Source organism: Erythranthe guttata, chromosome 4 (genome assembly GCF_056151865.1).
Source record: "Erythranthe guttata isolate IM_541 chromosome 4, IM_541, whole genome shotgun sequence".
Lineage (NCBI taxonomy): Eukaryota > Viridiplantae > Streptophyta > Magnoliopsida > Lamiales > Phrymaceae > Erythranthe > Erythranthe guttata.
Window position 1 is genome coordinate 13,127,501 of NC_142536.1, and position 27,862 is coordinate 13,155,362.

General features: G+C 29.8%; 1 protein-coding gene and 1 pseudogene across 2 annotated transcripts; both read right to left on the reverse strand.

Moving 5' to 3' along the window:
• The window catches only part of LOC148771163 (protein FAR-RED ELONGATED HYPOCOTYL 3-like), a 7,947-nt pseudogene extending 3,842 nt beyond the window's left edge, over positions 1-4,105 (reverse strand).
• Positions 4,106-13,603: 9,498 nt separating this feature from the next.
• On the reverse strand, positions 13,604-16,246 carry LOC105973552 (transcription factor TCP5). 2 transcript variants are annotated; one of them, XR_016030859.1, is made up of 3 exons: positions 15,766-16,030; positions 14,253-15,366; positions 13,604-13,934 (listed from the first exon to the last, which is right to left on the reverse strand). XR_016030859.1 is itself a non-coding variant. In XM_012998587.2 (2 exons), exon 2 carries the CDS (start codon positions 15,334-15,336, stop codon positions 14,371-14,373), a length of 966 nt encoding a protein of 321 aa, XP_012854041.2. In that variant the 5' UTR covers positions 15,337-15,366; positions 15,766-16,246; the 3' UTR covers positions 14,040-14,370. The 2 variants fall into 2 exon arrangements, 1 of the variants encoding a protein (XP_012854041.2); XM_012998587.2 differs by lacking the exon at positions 13,604-13,934 and having other exon boundaries at positions 14,040-15,366; positions 15,766-16,246.
• Positions 16,247-27,862: the final 11,616 nt, after the last annotated feature.

Genomic DNA, 27,862 nt, shown 5'->3' on the forward strand with positions numbered 1-27,862 from the left:
ATATTGAAAATGATGGGAAACAATAATAAAATGCTACAAAATTATTGAAATAAAATTATATTAAAATAAATAGCATTAATATCGGGAGTTGTTTAAAATATGAAAATAAAACCAAAAGTAAAATAACATAATATACAAAAAGAATAATTCAAACTCATTAAAAAAAATGTATAAAGATTTGAATGGAAATATTAAAAAAATGAAATAAAATAGAATGGTAATTTAAAATATCTTTTGAAAGCAATAAAAATAAATAAGTAAATAAAAATGATAAAGCATCATTGAAGTAAAATTTTATAAAGATTATAATAATAAAAACGGAAAAAATAACACTAACAAAATATCATTAGCCAACTTTTTTCTTCTTTCATTTCTTGCTTCTGGCGTCGGAGTGAGGTGAAGATGGAGATAAAAACGGGTGGACAATTTTGCTTCAGTGTTGGATATTAAATGTGGTTTTATACTTGTATTGAGTATGATAAGTAAGTTAAATATGTATAAACAAGGAAATAACCATTTATTATATAATTAACATAATGTTGATATTCAAATTTGTAAGAAAAAATAAAAGATATGATTAGCCAAATCAAAGGAAGTTCGAAATTTCCTTATTAAATATCAATATAAAATTTATTTTATAATTAACATAAATGTAATAAAGAAATCATTTTTTTTAAATAAGTTAAATAATAAATATGATAAAATATAATATAGACTAATTAAGGAAAGAAGTTCACAAATAGAAGAGATGAAAAGATTTGGGATCAAAATTGAAGATGTCAAAACTTCAATTGTGTATTCTCCCTTTATATATTATATAGATTATATGAAAATAAACATCATTAATATTGGGAGTTGTTTAAAATATGAAAATAAAACCAAAACTAAAATAACATAATATAAACAAGAATAAGTCAAACTCATTAAAAAATGTATAAAGATTTGAATGGATATATTACAAAAATGAAATAAAATAGAATGGTAATTTAAAATATTTCTTGAAAGCAATAGAAATAAATAAGTAAATAAAAAAGATAAAGCATCATTGATATAAAATTGTATAAAAATTATAATAATAAAAACGGAAAAAATAACACTAACAAAATATCATCAGCCAACTTTTTTCTTCTTTCATTTCTTGCTTCTGGCGTCGGAGTGAGGTGAAGATGAAGATAAAAACGGGTGGACAATTTTACTTTGGTGTTGGATGGAAAATGTGGTTTTATACTTGTATCGAGTATGATAATTAAGTTAAATATGTATAAATAAGGAAATAACCATTTATTATACAATTAACATAAATGCTGATATTCAAATTTGTAAGGAAAAATAAAAGATATGATTGGCCAAATCAAAGGAAATTCGAAATTTCCTTATTAAATGTCAATATAAGATTTATTTTATAATTAACATAAATGTAATAAAGAAATATTTTTTTTGAAATAAGTTAAATAATAAATACGACAAAATATAATAAAGACTAATTAAGGAAAAAAGTTCACAAATAGAAGAGATGAAAAGATTTGGGATCAAAATTAAAGATGTCAAAACTTCAATTGTGTATTCTCCCTTTATAGATTATATAGATTAGGATTCATTACAAATAAGCTCGTCAATGGATAATTATTCATAAAGGAATCCAGACAAAAAACTCATTTACAAATAAATCCATACATGGTCCAATTTTTTTAAAAGATTAAAATAGCCCCTCATACTTTAATATGCTCCAATTTCATCATTAATTTAATTTAACCTCAATTTGATCCCAAATTTCACAAATTATTCAATTTTGACCCAAAACAATTTTTGTTCAAATTTTTTTTTCAGCAATTTTTTTTTGCCGCCGGATTCCGGCGTTGACTTTTTCGATTTTTTTTTTCTTTCTGTAACATTTTTTTCTTCGTTTAAACAGCAATATCGTTGTGATTGACAGTAATATTAACTATGTTACTGTTAAACACAGTATAATTAACTAAGTTACAGCTTAACACAGTAATATTGCTATATTAATCTCTAGCACAGTAATATTAACACAACAAAACTCATTATTATTGTGTAATAGAGTAATATTACTATCAGGGCCGGCCCAACCACTAGGCCAATTAGGCAGTTGCCTAGGGCCCAGATTAAGTGGGGGCCCACCTGTACACTTTTTTCTTTTTCTTTTTTTTTTTTTACATTAATACGTATTATATATTATATAAAAAAAATCTGTATACAGTAACATTAATTTTTTATATTATAAATTTTATATTTATTATAGGCCCCTCAATTAATTAATAATGACTTTATTTTATGTAATATATGCATTATTTTACTCTAAGTTTTACTTTCTATTTTTCAATTACTTGTCTCATTCTAAGCATTTGTTCATAAATTGAGAAATTGTATTTTATTTATATAGTAACTAAAATTTTACTTTAGTTCATGGTATTATTTGGTTTTAATAATGTGGTTAATGAAAGGAGAAAAAAAAAAACAAAGCATAATACATCATCTAAATTACGTTAAGTCCAGTGGGGATTAACGATTTTATATTTCGTTGCATTAGTTAGTTGTGAAAGTAATCGTAATTGGATTCTTTTGTTTGTATAACTTGAATATATAGTTACTCTTGAACCAAAAAATAACCGAAATCGAACCAAAAAAAACCGAAACCAAACCAAAACCGAAAGACACCGAACCGATGAAAAACTGACATGTATGGTTTTTAATTTTACAAAAATTGATGTATTCGGTTCATGCTCGGTTTTTGCCAAAAACCAAACCGAACCGACCCGTGCACACCCCTAATGTCAATGGGACGTTTCTGGGCCGGGTTTGCCTAAACCGAGACCAACCCGTGAAAAATATATAAAACCCACACCCACCCCAACCCAGTTCAGCTTAAACCCAGACCCGCCCCAACCCATACCCGAATTAAACGATTCTGACCTGCTAGACCCTTTAACATAAAAAAAAAGTTTATTATATTTTAATTTTAATAATATTTTGCTTCTATATTTTAACAAAATAATCTTCAAATTAAAATACAATATTTTAAAATACTTCTACAAGTGATATAAAGTGAATAATAAATTATATAATTAATTATATTTAACTTCTACGATAAGTAATTAAAGATCAAAAGGCTAGACAACTAGCGGCGGTCGACAACTGATAGATTTTAATTACGAGAAATGAGATTCAAAAAATTATATGATGAAAAATGGGTAAATGAGAATAGTCACGATAAAAATAGAAAGTTTGATAAATGAAATCATAAATTAATTTTTATGTATAGATTACTTATAAAATATAATAAAATTATACGGGTCGGTTCTTTAAAATCATTTTCTCTTTCATCTTGACGCCACGTTTTCTGAACTTTTTCGAATCGAACAACACACTCAAACAATCTATGTGTACTTTTACCATCAACTTTCAAAATAGAGTTTGTGCCCTCCCTTCTTGATGTAGCTTTAAGTCCAGCACTAAATCTATGTTTACTAAATGCCTTAGACCACTTATTTCTCAACGTGTACATGTTGTTCAACCATGAATGGTCATACAGATTGTAATCAGCGATCATTTTACTCCATACATTCTCGAACTCTTCTTCAGATTCACAAAATTCCATACACTTATAAAACATATTCTTAAACTCATAATTATTATTTAAACTACCGAAATGCGAGGGAGTGTTTTGACATATATGCCACTGACACAACCGATGTAGCGAATTTGGAAATACAATTTCAACTGCATTCATCATTGCTTGACATTGATCCGTGAAGACACTTTCAGGTTGCTTACCACCCATAGACTCAAGAAACGTACTAAATAACCATTAAAAATACGGCTCTGTTTCATTTGATATAAAAGCCAACCCAAACATCACATTGTTCTTATGATGATTAATGCTGGTGAAAGGTGTACAAATCAAATTGTATTAATTGGTTTTATAAGTTGTATCAATTGAAAGAACATCACCAAAAGCTTCATAATCAAGGCGGCACCGACCATCTCTAAAAACAAAAGTTACACATCCTATTATTTTCATCAACCTGGAAATCCCAATAGAATAATGCATCTTCATTCGATTTATTCTTAAAATATTGAATTAGTTCAGCAGCATCACCATCATCAACTTGTTTATGATCTTTTGCTAATCGATTAATATAATTATATGCATCTTTTTTAGCAAAATCTACATTTTCCCTCCCATGTGATTCTTGTTGGATATAAGAATACGCGTTAGCTATTGAAAATCCAGCATCCACCAGTGTTTTTAAAGTATCTCCTTTAACATATGAAATATTACGAGCCGATCTAAACATATAACTCTTCATTCTGTTTTCTTCCAACTCTAAGCCTCGCTCTACAACCAAATCTCGTTTCCATCTTTAAGTATATTGGTTGTTTACCTTTATTACTACGTTTTTCATCCTTTGTACCTTTACAAGAACATTCAAACTCCTTTATATAAAGTTCTCTACTATTATCATGAAAATACTCTTGCTTTCCTTTTCTCACACTAAAACATTTAATGCGCCCATATTCACAATATAATAGATATGCATTTTCAGGACTTCTTACTATTTGCCCAACTGTTAAGTACTTATGCTCAAATTCCTCTATCAAAGATTTGTTATGTACCTTTGAACCGCAATTTGCATTATCGTCGTTGGATAATGAATTTTGTTCCATACCTGTAAACAACTAATAAAATCAAATTTAATAAATAAAAAATAATAATTTTATAGAACATGTATATCCAATAACTACATAACAATGATCTTACTGACATGTCTTTACTTATTAGTGGTGTGTTGAAATCTATGATTTTTAATGATATAGGGTTTCTCTCATAATGCATATGCGTGAGATATATAAACTTGCACTCATGTTTTATCACAAAGAATTCCTTGCATTTTACGTGAATAATAGAGCTAATTTGTTCATACCAAGGAATGTTGGAGATTCGTTACAGAGTTTCTGTTGGAATATTTTATAAAATTCCCGAGACGAAAGTGGAGGAGGAGATATGAGTTTCTAAATTGTGCACCACTCATCTTATCATATGCATTTCATTATATACACGTGCAATAAAAAATTATATGATTGACAGTTGTAGAATTTGATTTTCAAATTCTCCTTTAATTCATTTTTGACCAAATATTAAACATTCTTTATGCACTATCATGCATTTTTTGAAGTTACATATCAGCTATTCAAATTCCAAATAAAGAATCATTATGGCAATTGTAAGTGTGGTCATTGACCTCAATAATTACCAGCACCACGAATTGGCACCTATAAAAGGAGCCATCTTATTTCAGACTTGGCACACTTTTCAACCAACATTTTTCTTCCACATTTTCTTTCCAAAAAATTATTCTAAATTTCGAGTTCTTGTAAGTGTCGGGTGCAAGCTTCTGCTTCGCTCGAAAGTGCAGTTTCTTGTGAAGCTACAGCAACGAAATAGGCTGGGCTGTTGTATCCCATAGGCGACACGATTGAGACCTTTATGCACCTCTTCGAGAAGGGATCATGAAATTCGTCTTAAGAGAGCAACCTTGTCCGCGCCTCACCTTACCTATTCGACGAATTATTATTCGATTTCTGCAGCAGATTTCCAACAGTTTCGTTTGCGGAAACCAGAAGAAAGAAAACCAAAAGCCAAAAATCAATCGAACCACGAAGAAGAAGAAGTGCAATAGCGGGTGAAAGAGACGATTATGGAGTAATTGGAGAAAAAAATAGGCAAGATTTGGAGAGAGGGTCCTAATTACCTATTTTAAATTGATTATTTCAATAATTATTTTCACAATAATTAAAAATATATAATTAACTAATTAATTTACTAATTGCCACATGTCAAAATCTTAGACACCCGGTGAACTTAATCGGGTGTAGCATAGAATAGACCTATCTTTCTCATACGAACTCCGAATCAGCTGATTTTGGCGGCGAAAGCTAATTGTATGGGCTACAATTCTTATTTCACGCAACATTCTGAAATTCAGACTCCAACATGGCAAAAATCGAAGAACAAATCGTGATGGGGGAAAGTGGCGGAAATTGATTCCTAATTAGGTTTCCACTACTTCCTTATCAAAAAAAACCTATAAAAGCAACATGTCTCTACACCATAAGCACGAAATTTTACACCACAGAACGCGAAGAACGAAGATCAACGAAGCCTCAAGCATAGTTTTTCTTATTTATTTTGTTTATCATAAGAATTGCGAGTAGCTAAGTTTTTAATCTAGGATTTTGTTGGAACCATATGTGGTGATTCGAACCTATTTTTCTAATATTATGCAAGTTTAAATTCCATGATTATTTCTTCTATCTAATCTTATTTAGCGCATGAACCTAGCGAATTTATGTTGCTATGTGTTATTGTTAGAATTGATTGACAGATCGTTTTAATAATTAGAACATGGATAGAAGAATCTTCGAGTAGTTTTCACCGGATGAGTGTGTTAATTGCATGTATTATCGCAGACATACAGATAATACTTTAGGTAGCCGTTTACGAGACTTGTTGTTTAATGTTTTATTCATAATTGGTTTGCATAGACATATAGCGAATCGGTTATAAATAATAGACTCATAATACACGCGACAGCGGGTTATGAGTAATTGAGTGTCTCGGGTTAGTAATCGGGAATCGTAACTTGCATAATAGAGGTTTAATTGGGTGATGAATTATCGCATATGGGGAAGATAAAATTCTAGATCCGTTTTATTAATATTTTCTCGTGTTTATTTGTTTTGTATTTAGTTTAATTATTTAGTTGATTAAATTTGACAACCGTGCGTAGGCTAGATAAAAATCATAATTGTTAGAATTTGGTACTTAAGATTAGGTAATTTGAGTATTCCTGTGGGATCGACATCCGACTCTTACGAGTCCACTATTACTACTTGTTTGCGATACGTGTACTTGCGTGTTAGGTATTTAGCCCAACAAAGCTCCATACTATCTTCGGCGCACAAACGAGGGCCTCCCACCACTCCAATCTTCTCGAAAATTTCAGAGCTAAAAACCCTAATCTTCTATTGTATATCATGGACTTATTTTTCTACGATTGTGGGATCGTGCCTACACGAACATCTAAATCTAAACTAAGAAAATAACAAAAAAGAAGAGAAACTATTTTTGCTTAACTTTATTGCAAAAATCATACCAATTACATGTCGGCATCTATTAAGATTTATGATCTTCAAGCTCTTCACATTATAAAAATAATTGTATATATAGTTATTCGACAAAATCTTAAGTACTCCCCATATTTCTTTATAATCAATCAAGAGCTCACTAGTACACTTTCTACTACCGGATTTCCCTTAGAAAATTATATTCATATAAATGGGGACTGTAGCCTTTGTGGGTACGATCTCTTATAGAGATCCATATCTTTTCATGTACCATGTAGCTTATAGAGAATTTTCTATATTGCATCAATAAAGTTTGTTATAATACTTTATGTGTTTGAGCTCATTATTTATTTCAATATAAATGTCCTACATAGAGATATCGCGTGTTTTTGAGTTTCACAATGTGGAAGGAGTATTGAATACTACTTGTCCACTTTATTTTCAAACTCAATATTAACATTAATTTGGTACATGAATATTCATTCGAAAATAATTTTCAATTCTTTAAGATAGTATATCGGTACAACAACAAAATTGAGAACTAATAGTTCTCAAAGGCCTCTCTATTCACTTATAGAGCAAGCTAACCATGATTTATTTGCCACTCAACTATTTATTGCCACATAATGGTTCGAATTAAAATGATCTCGATAGCTACCGTGTAATCATCAGTGATTTTCCTATCCAAATATGAATTTCATTTATGCCACCATAGTTGGCATAAAATTCTCAAATCATATATAGTAATAGATATTGGGGTTGAGGCATTCCCCAACATTGTCTTGAAGACGAATCATTTCATCGAATGAGATAAGTAATAGGGTGAGAGAATGATGCTACTAACGCTAGTAGACTTTAGTTACACGATATTCGCCCACTTCTTGGGGTGTTAATCATTCGAACCAACATATATGTCTCCCCATCTTATATGTATAAAATTTAATTGGTTAGTTGTGTACCATAATCATTTTTCACCCATTTAGGGATTCACGATGCAATCACAATGTAAAATTTGTCCATCGAAGATATTTGTTTATAAGCCTTCTATGGAAAAATCTAATATGCAATGTGTCCTTCTTGGACATTTTCTCTTGTACTTATTTGCAACATATATATAATAATTTCAAGTTGTCATTTTGTCGATAAAATGCATCTAGCATTTTACACATTAAAATTGTTGCAAATGAATTCTTTCTTCTTTGTGCTAAATATTTCAATGCGCAAATCTAGATGATACAAAGATTATTTCATATGATTTCACGCCGTTACACACACACACACACACACACACACATATATACATATATATATATATATATATATATATATATATATATATATATATATATATATATATATATATATATATATATATATATATATATATATATATATATATATATATATATATATATATATATTTCCCACTTAATTTATTTGTGTATGCTGGACAAGAAATCCACTCAAACGGGTTTCTGACATAAAAAAAAACTCATAAGCTACTGAAGGGTTATCATTCAATCCCATATTTCAGAGATGCGAATTCCTTTCGATAATTAATTTTCACCTATTAATTCTTACTGTCTCTACAATGCACTGGGGCTCATTTGACTTAATATAGGAATCTCTCCCACTGTGACATCTTTTAGAGATCACCAACTAAACGTGTATGTTAATTATCTAGGGATTAAGAGGTTAAGTAATTTCTTGTAAACTAGAACTAATATAGTTTCATATTTAATCAGTGATGAAAATTTAAATTTTATTTCACTTTGTCATGTTCAACACATGTCGGATGTGCAAACACAATAAGTCAAATAGATAACTACAAAAAGCTATTCTCTATTTACCGTGATCAAGACCAATCACTAAAATACTGCGCTATAATCTTTAACCAATAAAATTAGTCAAGTTCCATCTAAATTGTGAAAGTTTAATCTTTATATTCTAAACGAACTTTTGAAACGATCTTTATGTGCGCCGTATAAGTAGCACACCATTTTGAATACTAGTAGAATAATAGATTTGTACATTTAATTAATTGACAATTTTAATCAATATCTAACTAAAAGTACTTAAAACACACATGCATTGATTCTCGCAAATGAATGAAATGAATAACCTTTATTCAAAATATTTTTTTATATAGATAAAAGCGAGGCTTTTAGTTTACTATCCAAACAACACGTACGTACCCCATAACCTAGAGGGTGAAACTATAACCATACGAATACCGTGGCGGAACGAATAGCCATGTGTAGCGAACGGATCGGATCGAGTTTTTTTGTCATCCAACATACAAGGGTGGACCCCAGTGGAGACTGCACTGCATCTTTTTGTTAGTTTGTCTTCAACTAATATATAGTTTCTATATTTATTTATGTACTCTAGTGTATTTCATCCGATAAAACCTAAAATACCCACTCATAATGCATAATTTCTAGGATTATGGAGTTTCAAGTGGTATCATTGGCACATTTTTATTTTACTTTTATTATTTTAAGTAGAAAATTAAATACATAATTATTTTTTTTCAAAATACTTATTAAAGCGGTCAACGAACCTCCGTAAACCATTGATTCATAGGAACGAAAATCAGACATGTACAATTGGAAATTAGCACTTTCGAAATTTTCAATTCTTTACGAAAGTGAAAAACTAATATCAATTCCGTTGAAAAAAAAATCAGAGAAATCAGAAATCAAAATTTTGAAAACTAAATTGGGATGAAAAAAGTTATTACAAAATCAGAAGTTTCAGAATTCAGAATTAAAAAAAAATATTATTACATAATTAAAAAATCTTCATATCGAAATTGATGGAATTCGAAATTTTTTGTTCCAATTTTGTACCAAAAAGCAAAATCCCTCGCCCTCAGGGCCCTCATCCCTTGGTCCGACAAGTATTTGATGGAGGAATGTAAATCATGGTGACTCAACGGCCCGTTCACCTTATGTAGGAGTGTATGAATATATACTTATATCGTACAAGTTTTGGTATTAATATTAGCTGAAATACTAATCATAGTGCGTATTTTACTGGCTTACATGAGTGCGACTTTATTTCATTTGTAACTTTTATTCAAAAAACCAAAATCCTCTCAAACCCTCTTCGAACTCTCGCTAATTAAACGAGCAATTTCGACAAAAAATTGAGATAAAATTTACTTCTTTACGTAATTTTAAAGTTTTGTTGTTGTTTAGTTAACAAATTACATCAATTAAAATGAGTTTATGATTAATCAAAAAAAAAAAAAAAATCGCCTTTGTTTCGTGCTATAAAGTATGAAATGGACTTCTTCATTTCATGCTTCATAGCACGAAATAAAGGAATTTACAAATTTTCGGTTTGTTTCGTGAAGATTTCACAAAATCGAAGCATGTGTTTCGTGTAAATCGCACTGCAAATGAAAAAAAAAATGCAGTATGAATAGTAAACCCCTAATAATAATTAATTAATCAATAAATTAGGACCACAATAATGGAAATAAAGGTTTTGAAACTTTATGAGAGGCGTGTCCTCGTCAGCCACAACTTGGCACTGTGTTGTTTAAATTATCTTGGGATCTTGCAAACTCATGGCATCGCCAGTACTAGAGTCACGGTTCTCCGTCTATCACTCTTTTTAAGTTTTATCTTCTTTCCTTTTCATATATCATCAAACCATGCATATATATATATATACACTCCATAATGTGTGTGTGTGTGTGTGTGTGTTTTATATATCTTGTCCTTTTTTTTGGCTTCACACTCTTTCTAGGGTTTTATATATAGCTTGTTTAGTTAATTATAGTTTATAGGTACTGTCTGTACATATGTTTTATATATTGTCATTAATTAGGTCGAGCATGCCGTAATTAAGGTGATATATTATTAATTAATTACGAGTACATTATCGACGACATCTACTGCTTATTCAAATTAATTGATGTAGGAGTTAGGACCACACCAAAGTTTTCTAGTTCATTATATTTGTAATCTTTTTTTTATTTTTTTTGGCATTATTTCGTTATCTTTTGATCTATTAGCACGGAAACTTTAATTTCTTAACGTTACGTTTCACATCGGATACGACATCTGCCGGATACCTTATGGGTCATTTTGCAATTTCTAAAAGTTATAAACATGTTTGAATGATAAACTTCCAGATATTTTTGTTATTTCCCTAATTCATTATATTATTTATTGATCAACTACAAATTGATAGTAAATAATAATATTAATTTCGAATACATTTGTGTGGAAATATAAAGGAAAATATATGTATGTATAATTTCTTATGTATTTTATTTTTCCAATATTTGTTTTATTCTGAAATGTTGAAATTCATGTTGGATTGTTTAGAACTTGGAATTATATAATTTGGCTTAAAAAGCTGTGCACAACAAAAATGGATATATGACTTTAATCTGTTACTCAACCATTTTTCCAAAACAGTCTTACAAAAGTAAATGATCAGACACAAACGTTTGCAGTGGTCCGAATTAAAGGAGCTATATGGATAATCCATATAATCCACTATATTTTAATTATTTATTTAAGTAATGATTTTTTCTTCAATTAAATTCTTGTATTATAATCTGAATTTCTCTGGTCTTCCGTTAGAATTTTGTGAAGCACAGTCGCTGAAAAGGCATCGTTCTAATTCAACTGTGACTCGAAACGATGTCGTCATCGTCATCGTCGTCGTCGTATCAGTAAAAATCAAATCGCACGGCGTCGTTCTAATTTCATTGTGACTCGAAACGACGTCGTGTCGTCATCGTATAATTGAAAATTCAAATATGTCGTTCTAATTTCATTGTGACTGAAAACGACGTCGTGTCACCATGGTATAATTAGGGGTGAGCAAGTCGGACCCATCAACCCGCTACACCCGTCAAACCCGTGAAAAACCGCCCCGTTGGGACCGGACGGATAGATCCATCCATAGGATTGGGTCCTAAAATGGTGAAGAACCGTCGGTTTGGGTCTTAGACGGGTTCAATTTTTTTTAATACCCGTGAAACCCGTCTCGCCCCGCCATACAAAACGACGTCGTTTTGTTTACATTATATAGTATAATAAATTAATAATATTAATGAATAAATAAAGTATCTCTAGTGTATCAAATACATAAATCAACTAAACTATAATTGTGGAAGTAATAGCTATAAAGATTATGAAAATCTCTAAGAAAATGTAGGAAAAAAAGCATATATATACAACGGTCAACACACGGCAGAAAAAAAGGAAGAAAATGGTGTTGAATGGAGCTGAATAGCGTTGGTTATGCTTGAAAAAGCTATATTTATTTTATTTAAATTTTGTCTTTTAAGTTATGAATTAGTTATTTTCAGTTTTATATTAATTTTTATTTACTCTTGACATTTACATTATTTATGTTTGGTTTCAATTTAAAATTTTAGGTTATTCATTTTAGTTTCTAATTATTCTCCCTTAAAACTTATAAATTATATATAAAAAAAAATAGTTTAGACGATAACGGGTTTCGACCCGTAAAGGTTGGGTCCTACTACAAACCCGCCATGGACCCGCCTATCATAAACCCGTTAAAAACCCACAAGTTCGGTTATTCAAAATCAAGAACCGTTGTTTGACGGGACGAGGGCGGGTTTTGATAGAACCCGCGGGTTTATGGCCCGCGCACACCCCTAGGTATAATTATCATTTAAAATGTACTTATTGTAGTTATGTTAATGAGTCAATAGTTCTAGAATGGGTAATGAGATCAATCTAGGCTCTTTCTTTTTTTTTCTATTAGCTCATAATAAAGTATATTTATGGAAAAAGAATAATATTCTTGTTGATATTTGATTTATTATATAGTATGAAAAATAAAAATGTTATAAATTACTATATCCAAAATTATTCATGTTTTGAATAATTTTGTTGTCGGAGGACATCAAACATTATATTGTAGAAAATTTCACATCTACTATTATTTAGGAGTCAATTAAAAAACATCAGTTTAGAAATTATAAACAACATCATAATATCCAGTAAAAAGTTTAGTAACAATTCAATATCTCAAAATGGCAAAATAAAACTTAAATCTAATTAGTTTTTTAAAAAAATCAATTTTCCATCATACTATGGCACTTTGCACAATAAAAGATAAACATAAGAAATTATGATTTTGTACCAGAAATTATGGTTTTTTGTAGGTGACATGAACCATAACGTAAAAATATAGCAGAAGAAAGTCTTTTGATCACATGACCCATAAGTTACAAATATAATTAAATATTTAATTTATTTTGTATTAAGTAAAATAAGTAATATGTAACATATATTATTTATACGTGTATTGTAAAAAAAACATCGGATTTTTTTCGAAATTAATTTCGAAAATTAAATCGGATCAGAGATCGGAAATTCCAATTTCTTTTATATAATCTCAATTCCAATAAAAAAACATTGGAAATTTTTGAAATCGGAATGAAAAAAAGTTGTTCCAAAATCAGAACTTTTCATATCGTAACCGACGGAAATTGGAATTTCCGTGCCAACTTTCACCCCTAAACACAATTAATAAATCATGTTAAAAAACACTATGGAAAAGTTTTGGGGAAAAAAAAAAAAGCAACAGGGACATCATAAACTAGACACATAAATTGTATAAATCAATAAACACTATAAACCTGAATTTGACAAATTCAGCATGAAAATAAATAGAAAGAAGAGCTTGCAGCAAAATTATGGATCTTAAGCTTATAAAATACCTTTAGTATCTCCATTAGGTTGAGAAACAGACTATTTATATTTTGTCTTTTTTTTCTCTTCCTGTAATATAATAAAGTAAATTAATATAAGTTTTAATGAAAAGAAAATAACATTAAAAATCTGGGAGGATAAAAAAAATGCTGACACAAATCAATTCACACAAACTTATTCCAAACAATATATCATAACATATATTAAAACCTGACAAATGTAACTTTATGTAAGTACATATACAAGTATACTATATATATTAACCACACATTTCCAGTGTAATAAATATAAATATATATGTCTCTTGCAAAAATAATATCACTCAGTATTTATATATAAATATAAAAATATAAATATAAAATGCAGAAAGAATCAAGAATCCCTTACTGTATGGCATTCCAATCATCTCTGAAGCTGCAATAATAACAACAATACCATGATCAGAAAACCCTTTGTCTCTTCCAAAACATGTAAGAAGATCAAATCTCACTGTCTTCAAGAAACATTAACTCCTGTCGTTTTTCCCGGGCCTTTCGTTTTCGTCGTTTCCCACATTCATAGGGAAGTTCTTCAGATGAAGGGCTGTGGGAAGAAGTTGGTTTTGGTGGATATTATCCATTAACGACGACGAAGTAGGGTTGTTCATCATGTACGATGCGTTCGGGAAATTATTCGGTATAACGGAAGGTACTATGTTCGATGCCGAAGGGCAGAAGTACAGCTGAGAATTATTACTCGAAAGATTGTTATTATTGTTTTCTTCATCAACAGCCGTTTGATTCGTCGTAAAAGAATACCCTCCTCCGAATTGCGACAAAGATAAACTCGCCGGATCCCAATGGAAATTATACGCGTTATTGAACGGCAAATTCGCGAAAGAAGATTGACTGTTGATATTGGTCAACGGAAAAAGATTCTGTGCAAATATTCCCCCAAAACCCTCTTGGATATCGTTTTCTTGATTTTCTTGATCGCGCTCTTTGTCGAGCCTTGCGAACGGATAATTCGAGGCGAGGAAATGGGATAGAGAGGATTGGTTGGTAGTGTTGTTAGCCGACGATTGGTTGTCGATAGTAATTGGTTGATGGTGGAATTGAGGGAAGTTTGTGGGCAACATAGGGAGAGGAGGGAGCTTGTCGATATCATTCATGGTGGCTTCGATTAGCCAATCGACGACTTTGCTCGGCTGGCTCAAGCCGAGCCGGTCTTGGAGGTCGTAGAGCTGGATAGCTGTAGGTACGGATAATCTGATCCGTCGATCTCTCAATCCTCGAACGGTGCACACTTTGCTGTGTCTGTCTTTGCCTCCGAAAGCACGGGAGACGCGTACGATTCTTGGGTTTCTGTGAGTCGAGGACCATTGTCTCGATGAAGATGGTATAGTACTAGTAGCGATGATTTTTTTGTTGTTTCCGTCGCCGCATAATTCTTTCTTTGCGAGGAAATCTTTTTCTTTCGGATTCATTGTCATGCTTATTCTACTTGCTTCATTAAAATTGATCTGCAACAAATTAAACCATATTTTTACCATTTTTAGCAAATTAAAATAAATATATTAAAAAAAAAAGAAAAAGAAAAGGAAAGAAAGAGGAAATATGAAGATTTACTGCAACAAATCTAAGCTTAGATTGTTGTCAAAATAAAAAATTAAAATGTAATTAAAAATAATGAGCTGGAGTAACAAGAAATTAGGTTTGCTGCAAACTACAACAAGAAAATTTCTAGGTCAAATTATATTTAAGAATTATGAAAAATAATGTCAAATATATATTTTATAATGGAACTCATAGACATAACTTAATTTCAACATTTCCGGTGAAAATTCAGAGAAATCGGAGAAAAAAAAAAAAGAAAAAGAAAAGAAAGAAAGAAAGAACAAATTAATTCTTGTTGATCAAACCTGAATTCGATCGATCTCCTTTCTTTACCAGCTGCACAAACTATGGAGGTTGAAGAATTAACAGTAGAAGAGAACACACACACACAAACGCACGCACGCGCGCGCACTTTGTAAAGTTTCAACCTAGCTGAAGAAGAAGAAGAAGAAGAAGATGAAGATGATGATAGAATATTATACCCACTCCCATGTTGCAAAGGAAAGTAAAAGGGGGAATTAAAAGAACGAAAAGGAATGGCGCATTTGCGACCATGTGGCTTCTACGCGTAACGACACATGATTTTTTAGGCGAGTATTGTATACGCAATTTTTTTAATCGAATAATTAATAACTCTATTACACTTTCAACCATAGTTGGCAAAATTTCGTGACTTGAAAATAAGGTAATGTTTTTTTTTTCCGGTTGTATATTTCGATGCTAATAAATTGTTGTTAAGATAAATAGACTTTTTTTATAACTTCAAATTACGTACGGGACCAACCTAGCTAGTAGCTACACTTACTGCTTTATATATTGCCAACTGCAAATAAATAGCTTTATCAGCATAAAACTTCATTACGAAAAAGTCTGCATGCCTACACGCTCACCTCGAACACACATTAAAAAAAACACACAATTAGGGCATCATTTGGTTAAATTAATGAAAAAAGATCGAACGTTATTAAAACGATCGACTACTTTTAATTTAATGCTGCATGCACGAATTGTTCTTAGTTCTGAATTAATGAACATATAGATGGGACAATAATTGATGAATAAATTTAATTACATTGTTTTAATTAATTAACACATGCTAAATTAAAGTTGAAAAAAATAATTAATGAAATAAAATAAAATAAAATAAATTAGCTGGATGAGATTATTGAAGATATAATAAGTTATAGAGGAGGGACCAATTTAGGAGGTTCTTTAAAGCTTCTCTGCTTAGTACTCAGAGGACCACACAGAAAATTTTGCAGTGAGATTGCATCAATCAACTTGTACCATTTTAGGGTTTTTTATTTTTTATTTTTTTATTTTTATTTTTATTTTTGGTTCTTTTATTCCTTTTGCCCTTTTTATTGGGGTGGGGGTGGGAGGTCACAGAATTTTTTTAATGTAAATAGACAGAATTTTAACTAACTTTTTGTACAGTTTGTTTGTTTTCTGGTTCTCTGACCTAATTAGAACTAAGAAATATCTTGTTAATCAGTTCATGTTTTTCTTTCATTAGAATGGTGTATAGTCTAAACCTTAAATATGTACACTTATATATAACTTATAATTCACCATTATATTTAATGTTTATGTAATTAGTTCTATATTATTACATTTTTCAATTGTTGTATACAGACGTCCGATGTAGAATGTACGAACATATTATGTATAAACTAGGTTATGTGAGTTCGACAATCGACTTCTATAAATCAGTATTTTTCGTGAAGTACAGAATTAATGCAGAAAGAGAGCTCGGAAAATTTCAAGAAAAGTTGAACAGGTTCGTTCAATTGAAACATTTGGTAGAAACTGATGTGAAAGAAAAAATAAAATTGAATTAATATGTTTTGTTCTTGGTTTATTTAAAAAAAAACATGGGAGAAAAAATAAATTGATGCTAGATTCATGAAATTAAAAAGGGTCTACATCTTAATTAATCTAGCCACACTATGTATATATATCATTAATATTAGTAGTATTCTTTAGTATTATGAGCTGCACCTAAAGCTAGTATATATACACAGTGCCACAAGAATTATAATTTCAAGTTATAGAATCTGTTATGTGATAAATAAATTAAAAAAAATAGAAAAAATAAAAAAAAACGGTATGAGAGATTATTCTTGAAAATCTGAACATGTATACGTATTCTAAATTCATCGACTAATTATATATATTTATAATGGTACTACATTTAATCTTCTATAAATTAATACAGTAGGTACTGACAAAATTCTATTAATTTAGCGGAATATTACACTATTGTATTAATAATTTAGAACGTTGTCACTGAGTCGAGGTCATGCTGAAAAATGATCGAAATCATGCTGACAATATTTAGGTATTTGTTGTTTTTGAGAATATAGCCAAGTTTGCTCATATATCATGATAAGTTGACTATTTTAATTTGAACAAGCTTGAGAACTTAATTGAAGAGCTTAATTAATTAATAGTTATATTCTTCTTTTGAGAGTTTAATTAGAGAGTTTAGTGATAGTTGAGTCTAGTTTTTGAGAGTTTAATTAGCCAATCGCAATTAGAAAAATTAATTTTGTTATTAATTAATTTCATTGATTTCCAATATTAATTAAGTAAATAACTATTAATAGATAATAAACGAAATAATTAACAAAATAACTAGTTGTGACTTTTAATTTGCATAACTAACAAAATAATTTTAAAAATGGCATTAATTATAACGGTTGAATTAAAGTGGTGGTCCAAGGAGATGGTGATTCAAAAATATAATGCTAAAAATATAATTCCCAGCTGGATAAGATGATGAGCTGTGTAAGAATTAAGGTTATAGACATGGATATAGTTTTGGCTACAATGTAATTATACATGCTGGCTGACCTATTTATTCTTACACATTGATGTTAAGGAATTATTACTGTTAATTAATGAAATATTACTAAACATGCGTAAATAAATTTTCACATAAATATAGATAATTGCATCATCATTAGTAGTATAGGGTTTAGACTATATGCTACACCGGATGAGACACCGAGCAAATCTTTACCATTCATTTACATACACACACATCAAGATTAGTGCATGTGTATATGTATTTCAACGGTAAAAACTCACCCTGGTGATAACCTTTATCGGACGTAGCATATGGATAACCGTAGTATAGCTAGGCTAGTAAAGATTGTCGGATAAAAGGAAAAAAAATATATCATATAGTGTTAATTATGGGGACAATTTGTTAAACACCATTGAAATAATAATATATGTGAAAATCAGGACAGACGGATTTTGGCATTTTGCTAAAACTCCTGTATTTTTAAAGGACAAAACGCCCCCGCCTTCTTCTCCACACATTCCATCCATTCCCACTGCAACCATTCATATTGGCTCCACCCCCATCGCGCAACATTTTTCCGCACACAATCACACACACGCATACAGCATCTTGGGTTACACTTTTTTCTCTCCATTGAGACACTAAATTAGCAATAATTTCTTCAAATGTTCAAAGAAACTTGTGAAATATTGTCTAGTGATGGTGGTGGTGATGTAGGCATCAAAGACTTGAGTTTAATTTGTTGTTCAATCTATTTTAACTAAGCTTTATGTGTATTGTAATTCTAAGCTTTCTGTTTGTTGTGGAATGCATCTATTCATGTAGTCACAATACTTACATTAAGCTATTACGTTTAGATAAAGATCCTAATTAGCGTGCATATATGCCCTCGGATTTTATAAAATAGATTATATTATTTAAAAGTTTGGAGGGCTTTTTGGTATATTTGAAACTGCACTATCTAAACTGAAACTTTACTAAAAATTACAATTATTATTTAATAAGATAGGTGTGTAAATGAGCTGGGCTCGACCAACGCTCTCGAAAAACAAAATTACCATGAGCTCATCAAATTTAATTATCACTCTCGGCTCGCGCTCCGCTCGTTTGAACCCCTATTATTAGATCAGAATATGAGAAACTTCTCTAACAAATTACAAATTCAAACATACCATTTGTAACGATATATATTAGACGACCGTATAAACATTGACGAAGCAAGGATGAGACGACTTCGAACTAAACTTATATGAGATGTACACTTTCTATTTTTCTTTAATTTGCATAATTTTGTTTTCAACACACTTGAATAAATTCTTGATTCTTGGACATGCATTTATACAAACAAATTAAAATGGGCATTTATTTGATTTCATCAGCAATAAAGATGATTAATTAATTAAATAGAGAATTAAGTAAATAATAAATGGTGAATATATAATCTGCTTAATTACTTTCTCAATTTCTTGGGATCTGATACTACTGTAGCTGTAAACTCAGAGCAGTGGAAAAAGAAGATGAGTGCTACTGTCATATCTCTATCCACACTCTGTTAGAATCTCCAAAAACCTAACAGTTAAAACCCTATGAACATATACTCACTCTCCATTATTACAACATTTCTCTGAAAAATCTATATTATAATTCCTAGGTTTTCCTTATAAACAGAAACAAGGTAAAAGGAAAAAATATAGTTCAACATATATATATAATATAATATATATTTTTTGTCCTTATTCTTCTGAGTACGTAGGGCAAATTGCGTGGGGAGAAGGGCTCAGTAAAGAAGTTTCGAATGGTCGCCATTAATTAATTAATTAATATAATAATTAATTAATTAAAGAATGCAGCAGAAAGAGAGCAGAGAAATAATAAATAGGCAATAATTAATAATTGGATGGGGACGATGCTCAAACCCCAGCAGACATTGTACAGAAAATATGTTTATCGTCTCTCTTTTAACTGATAGTTGAACCATTGCAGTCTTTCTAACTCTCTACAATCATTTCTTTCCGAGGGGAGAAAACATATTTTTATAGTTGCTTATTTGTATATTATTATATTAGGGTTTGTTTCGTTTTGATGATTCCTTTTCCATTCTTCTTGGGGCGTGCTAAATCCCAAACTAAAATTTAGGCGTGCTAAATCCCAAACTAAAATTTACTAAAACCCACATATAAATTAAAAAAAAAAATCTCTCTACTCATATTCTCTCTAAGATGATTTTATCCAAGTCACTCAAAATTCATTATTTTTTACATGAATAATCATAAAAAATGAGTTCAGTTTTAATTATATTTATTCGATTTTATTAAGCCTATTTAATTATTCAAATTCATATCAATTCGATTTTTTTCCTCAAATTCCAACTTTATTTTAGTTTGAACATGTGAAGATTTTTGTCAAATTCGAATTTGGAATGCTAGGGACATTTGTAGTGTGTGATTTTGTGAAAAAGTTAGGTAAAAAGAAGGGTGAGGAAGGAGAAAAGAAGGGTGGGAAGGAGAAGAGAAGATTTTAGAGAGATAAATATTTTTAGTTATGTGCATGATTTAGTAAAATTAGTGCAGGATTTAGCATTTCAGTTCATATTAATAGGGGTTAATATGCTTGTGTCCCTCGTAGCAATCTTAATTAGAACTAAAAGACAACATCAAACTAATTTTTTTAATACATTCCTATTTCAAAATATAATATGTCTCAATTTTCTTTTTATCCCAAACTTGCCCTTATACCCTAAATATAACACCTATTTACATCTCTCCAATCCACATCTGTTTCTTTTCTTTTATTCTATCTGTTTTTCTCTTTCTCTTGTTCTCTCTACATGTCTCTCTCATTATGTTGCTCTTTATCTATCTCTATCTCTCTTGCTCCAAATTATGGTGGGTGGCTATGACGACTACGGCGGCGGTGGGGTAGTCATGGAGGCAACTATGGAGGCGGCGGGTACGTGCGGGTTGTTATGGAGGTGGTCATGGTGAATGGTGGCGGCTATGGAGGCAGTGCACATATGGTTGAGGTTGTTACGAAGGCGGCTATGGTGAGTGGAGGCGGCTATGGAGGCCGTGGGTTTAGTGGAGGTAGTTATGGAGGCGGTTAGGGGCGGTGGTGGTCGCAGTTACGATGGGGGTGGTTATAGAGATACGGAAGGGTGGGAGGCGATGAATATGGAGATGGTGGCGGCTATGGTGACGGTTTTGCAGATCGAGGTTTTTATTATGGCGGCCATGGCGACGATGGTTTGTAGATCTAGGGTTTTATTTTTGGATGACTGTGGAATCTGTGGGTGTCTATGGTTGTCCATGGCTGACTGGCGGCTAGGGTTCAAAGAGGGAGTTAGGATTTTCGAATTGTGTAGTACAAATGACTATGAGTTACTACGATTACTATCGGTTTCTACGGGGTGTCTATAGGTGACTAATGCAGGAAAAAAATCATAATTTTCAATATCGTGTTGAAAAAAGGAAAAAAATTAAATTTTATAATACTAAAAAATACTAAAATGAAAAGGAAAAAGATATCGTGTTCTACGTACAAAAAGAAAATTAGATCGAAAAATAAAAATGCAAACCGCAGAATAAAGTAATGATAAGTACAATTCAAATATTACTTGGTGCATATTTCATTTGTTGTATGTGGAGGACATTTTTTGAATAAAATTTATAATAGATGTGAAGCAAATGTTTAGTTGAGTTTATCATTTAGTTTTAATAAATTTTGTCACCAGAAACATATATCTTAAAACCCTTATTAATAAAAGTAAGGTTGCATAAAAAAAAAAATCCCGCTCATTTTATGGTTATAATTATTATTTATTTAATTAATTTCATTTAATATAATTTATTTTAATAAAATTTAATTATTAGCTCCTATCCTTTTTCTCCGAATCTATGCTATTAATTGTTGACTCTTATTATTAATTTTCTGGGTATGATACTATTTATTATTAATTTCCTCGGTATATTTTATTTATTAAATTAAGTTTTTCAAAATTTTCTTTGCTCAAAATCTTATTAGTATAAGTAATGTTGTTCCTGGTAAATTCTAGAATTTTTTTTCCTCTTTTTTTTTTTACCCCGAATCTATGCAATTAATTATTAATTGACTCTTATTATTAGTTTCTTGGGTATATTTTATTTATTAAATTAAGTTCTTCGAATTTTTGTTTGCTCAAATTAGGGAAAATATAAAAAATAGCAATTTTATGGAATTTACTGATCTACCTTGTGATTTTTTTTTAAAAGCAAAGAAGAGTTCATTCATTTATAGAGACCAAGTCAAGAGGCAGAGAATCCCCTTCATTACAAGGAAATGGAAAACGAGTGGTCATAGTGTGCGCCATCAAATTACCAGAACGCTGGATAAAATAAAAGCTACAAGAGATAAGCGAGGATGCTAAGAAAAAATTCTCCTCCATTTAAGCTCTGAATGAAGATTCCCAGTTGGATCGCGACTTGAGTGCGTTGAGCATGCCGGCAATGTTTTGAAAATTGGACTGTACGTACCGGCCGGTCCGACTGATTTAATCGCAAACCGTCGCCATGCCCGGTGCGGTTAGATGTCATAACCCAAATAAGTCAAAAACCCAGGTCAACTACTAAAATCCCGGTTGTTTGATGTCGTTGCAGTCAGTTCAGAAACCATCTTCCTATGTCGTTGTATAATTTAATGGTACGTCTGTTTTATATTTAATTACAACTCAGTTTGTCGCTATTGAAAGGGATTAATTTGATTAAGTAAATATATTCTATGAAGATGGTTGGTCCATTGTTGCCCCTTGTAATGCCGGTGGTACTTTTTCTTATTTGCTAAGTTCATACACATGCAATACATTGATATAATTATTTGTATATTGTGAATTTCTACTGTGACTGAATTTATTAGTGGAGTTATTTCCCATGTAACTTATTATGTTCGGATTGTGCTTATCTCAATTTTTTTCTCACTCCAAGTTTTTCTTATATTCTAATTTTCTATTAAATTGGTTTTTGTTTTTTCCTATACGTGATAGTTGGAAAATTTGATTACAACATTCCCTTTCCAAAAAATTGTGGTTCCCCTTTCCTCTTGATGATTGAATGTTAATTTTTCCTCCTTTTTATATGATGTATTCAATTTTTTTATTTGAGTTACGATTTAACAACCATGCTCTTAAGTGCTACACTAATTTAAGTTACGCATAATTGGTTATTCTATTGAACATGGTAAGTGGGATTTCTTGTCGCCATAAAAAGGTAATTTAGTTAGGCTTTAAGCTCATTCTCCTAAATGCACATTCGGCTCTCTCACTAAATAAATTTTCAGTAAACGGATATGTTAGTTTTAGATTTTTTCATTAGAGATCGAGTAATAACTCACGGAATGTCTACAACGAATATGTTTAGACTTACCATTTTCTTACCGATTTGTGTACTAATTGACAAGGGAAATCAAGTTTGAACGAAAATTCAATTTATTGAATTGAGGCTCCTATCTACTATCTCAATCACTATTGCTGTCAACCGGTCATCCTGTCAATATCTTTACTATTTGTATGCTATCAATGTGGTGATGTATATATGCGTATGAAGTGGACCTTAATTTTTTTAAATTTAATTAATTTTCTCACAAACAATATATATATAATACTTGTGATATATATAGAGAATTGGGGTAAAATATAATTGAAGGAAAATCTAAAAATCATATTCGTAATTAATTGGTTGATACGTCATTTTCTGTTCAGACAGTTATTTCTCGTCCTTGTTAGAAAGGGAGCAGAAGTCATAATAAATGCCCAATTATAAATGCCTGCACACACAGCCAATAATGCAAAATCATAGCAGAATGAAAAGTAAACTGCAAGTTTACTGTCAAAATATTAAATATTGTTTTCTTTAATTTAAATAATTTCGTCATCTCTGATTATGCTCTTGGATCAATCAATACTGAAAATGTACCAACTTTTTTATTTTCATCCAAAAATATTTACTTTCAGATTCTTTATTTAATCTTTTTTTTTTCTTCTGATTTTTTGAAATTTGGATTTCTAATTTTCTAGTTATTTAGGGATTTCTTCAAAATGTTTTGAAACTTTCTGCAATTTGCAAAATAAAATATACTGTCATCTTTCATATTTTATTTGTCTTTCTAGAGAATTTTTTTGTTTCAAAATAATCGTCACTCTAGGATTCCAATGAAGTATTTATTGTGTTTTTCTCAATTATGCCCTTACAACTCGTAGGAGAATTAATGGTAAAACATTTATGAAAGTGGTTTTTTAGTCATTTTATTATGATTTTTCTAGAATTCATGCACATTTATTACTTTTTTTAATATGTTGAATTAGCCTAAAACGATAATTAAAATGTGAAGGAGGGAGTATTATAATTCCAACTCGTTCTTTAAAACTTTTCACCCCGAGTGGTATCCATTTTAATTTAAACGTTACTTTTAGAAGCTTTTGTCGAGTAATATATATTTTTTTAATATGAATTTATCTTTATTAACACTAGATATGTAGGCACCGTTTGGTTGCCAAGATAAGTCATGATTAACTAAATAATTGAACTTAATTTGATGTTTGGTATCTTCAATAAATTGCCGAGTCGACCCGCCAAAATTATATAATCATGGCTTATCTTGGCTAATCTTGCCTTCTAATGAGTTTTTTTTTTTTTGGACGTTTCAAGCTCTCATATGGGTCTCATTAGATTATTTAATCTTATCTTGCCAATCAAACGGGACCTAAAAATATATTAAAGAAAATGGTGAATGACTAATAATAAGATTACAAAATAAGATAATACTAATTTAAAAAAAAAAAAGACAGAATTAAACGTCGGATCGAAATAATATGGCCTGGGGCCGTATCCATAATTCCATATGGGCCAATTTATTCGGCCCGAATATTTACAGCAACTGTACACATTTAACATCACGAAACCTTATGAATTTTAGATTTGATGAGGAAAGTATTGAAGAAAATCAAAGAACATGTAAAAAAATTGAAAGTTTTTGTCCCAAAGTATTTTTGTTATTAACTTTTACTTTTTCATAAATGTTTTACAAGCAACACTTTCGCGGTGTCACTCGGTTCCGCCCACTCATCGCTGAAAATCAATTGATGCAGACCATCAAAGGACGACGATGGTTCCCAACTTATTTATTTGGAAGAACGTAACAATCAAGACACATCTCCTTCAACAATTTCATCATCCAAGAATCAAAGTAAGAGAACTGAGAAATTAAAGCATCAATTCATGTACACTGGCGGAACTTGATAGGGGCATGGTGAGGCCGTTGACCCCCCAAGAAAAAAGATTTTTTTATTTAGATATTTGGTACAAAATTTTTTAAATATTACTTTTGGCCCCCCCAAAGTTTTTGTAAATATTTATCTTGACCCATTAATTTTTTTGTTTTTTCTCCAAAATCTATATATAATATAAAAAGAGGATCTATGCCCTCAATGATTGACATGTGGCAAATGATGATGTCATTTGTCAAAATTGCTTAGTTGGAGTTCAATTGATTAGGTGGATTCTTCAATTGATTAGGTGGCATTTTTATTTATGGATGTTGTTAAGTTTTTTCCTATTTTACATTTACACAATCATTTAATAATTACCACATGTATATATATTATTTCCAAAGTTAATATTTTATAAATTCGAAATAAAAAAATCTTATTTATATTTTTAGTGTTTCAAAATATATTTATTCAAATAAATTCATGAAACTCAATTGTTTTACGAATATTCAAATAATTTTCATTAAAAAATATTTTTTTAAATACTAAAATATTAAAATAAAGGAATATGTTGTTGTTTTTTTTATTTTTTTTTTAATTTTCAATATTTTAGAATATTCGAATATCTATTCCATTAAAAATAATAATGAAAAAATGTTTTAGTTTTTAATAGAAGTATTTAATAAATAATCCACTATTTTTTTTAAATAATTTTTATTATACACGGTGGATTAATTCTTAATGTAGTTGGTTGTATTTTGGAAAACATTATTTAATATATAATAATGCGGTCCGAACTATAGAACTACGGATTATGCAAAAAAAAATTTATTAATTATTATTTCAATAAAATATCAAATCACCAATATAAAGGAATCTTTAATATTCCAAGATTCCATTATTTCATCTTTGATTGACTTAATTTATACTTTAATTCAAAATTGAATGGTAAAAAATAAAAATCGTATCTTCATATTTAATGTTTTTATATTGCAAGATTTTTTTTCCACAAGTTATATTTTTTTTGGGTTGTTTCCTTTATTTGTTTGAATTGATTTCATTAACTAATATATAAATATTTTGAATTTTTAATTTTTCCATAGAATTAAGTTCATTTTCAATACTATATAAACCCCTCAATGTTCATTTCATTTTTTTCTACCACCATTCGATTACAAAGTGCACAATATTCGAATTATATAGTATTACATTTTTTGTTTATCATTTCTTATAAATTATTATACGTATATATGCATAGTTTTATATTCATAATTAATTTTATATATACATAAATATGTTGAAGTCAATACTGATACTAAAAATATGTCGTCAGAATTATTTTAAATATGTGCATTTCTCTTCTTTTATTTTGTGTTGGTATTGTATATTTATGTATTCATAATTGTTTTATATATTTCAACTCCATTTTATATTTGTATTTAGTTAAATAATAACATGTCATATGCTTTATGTATTTCTTGCAGATTATTTTCACGAATCCAACTTCGACCATACATAATTCATCAACACGGTTTGCTTACATTTTTTCTTTAAAATTATTTATTTTATTACTCAATATTTTCTTATGATATGAATATTTTATAATGTAGTTTTCTGTAGTTTGTTTTGATTTTTTTTTTTATTTACATATTTGCATTATTAACACAATTGGATATATTATTTTATTTTTTTGGTTATGCAGAAGTGAGAAAAATGGGATCCAAGGGAAGTTTTACTGCAAAATTATTATAGTGAAATTGTGGTAGTTTTAGTACTAGGCTTATCTTCCCTTCTTTGTAATAGGTTACAAAATATGTGAAACTATTTGTCGCACTAATTATTGATAGTAAATAGTTTTAAGATGATATATTATTGCAAGCAATTAATAAAAGTCTTTCGCATATACATTATGTTGTTTGTCTACTAATTCAATTTAAAAGAATCTATTACATTAAATACCATATTATAAAATTTATTTTGTATCCTTATTCACTTGATACTGTTTCAATGAGAATTACGATTTTCTTACATTCTCTCGACATTCAATCATCGTCTACTTTCTTTTTCTTTTATTTTTGTCATGTTTGGTGTATTATTAATTCATAATCTTTGTTTCGTGTAAAATCTTTGTTTGATCTATCTTATTTTTTAGTTATTTGTTTCGTTTTGCAAATATAGATAACGTTTTGACACACAAATGGGTATTGTGCACATATTTTAATCTATGTGAATAAATTATATATGAATAATTTATAAATTTTATATTTTTTTATTATTACATTATTATGTTTTATAAGTATAAAATTATTCTTTATATTAATTTGAAAGATATAATTTGCATAATGACCGGATTTGT

What these genes read in the sequence shown, in the direction of transcription:
- LOC105973552 (XM_012998587.2), bottom strand. Translation starts at nt 15,336, where the DNA reads ATGACAATGAATCCGAAAGAAAAAGATTTCCTCGCAAAGAAAGAATTA.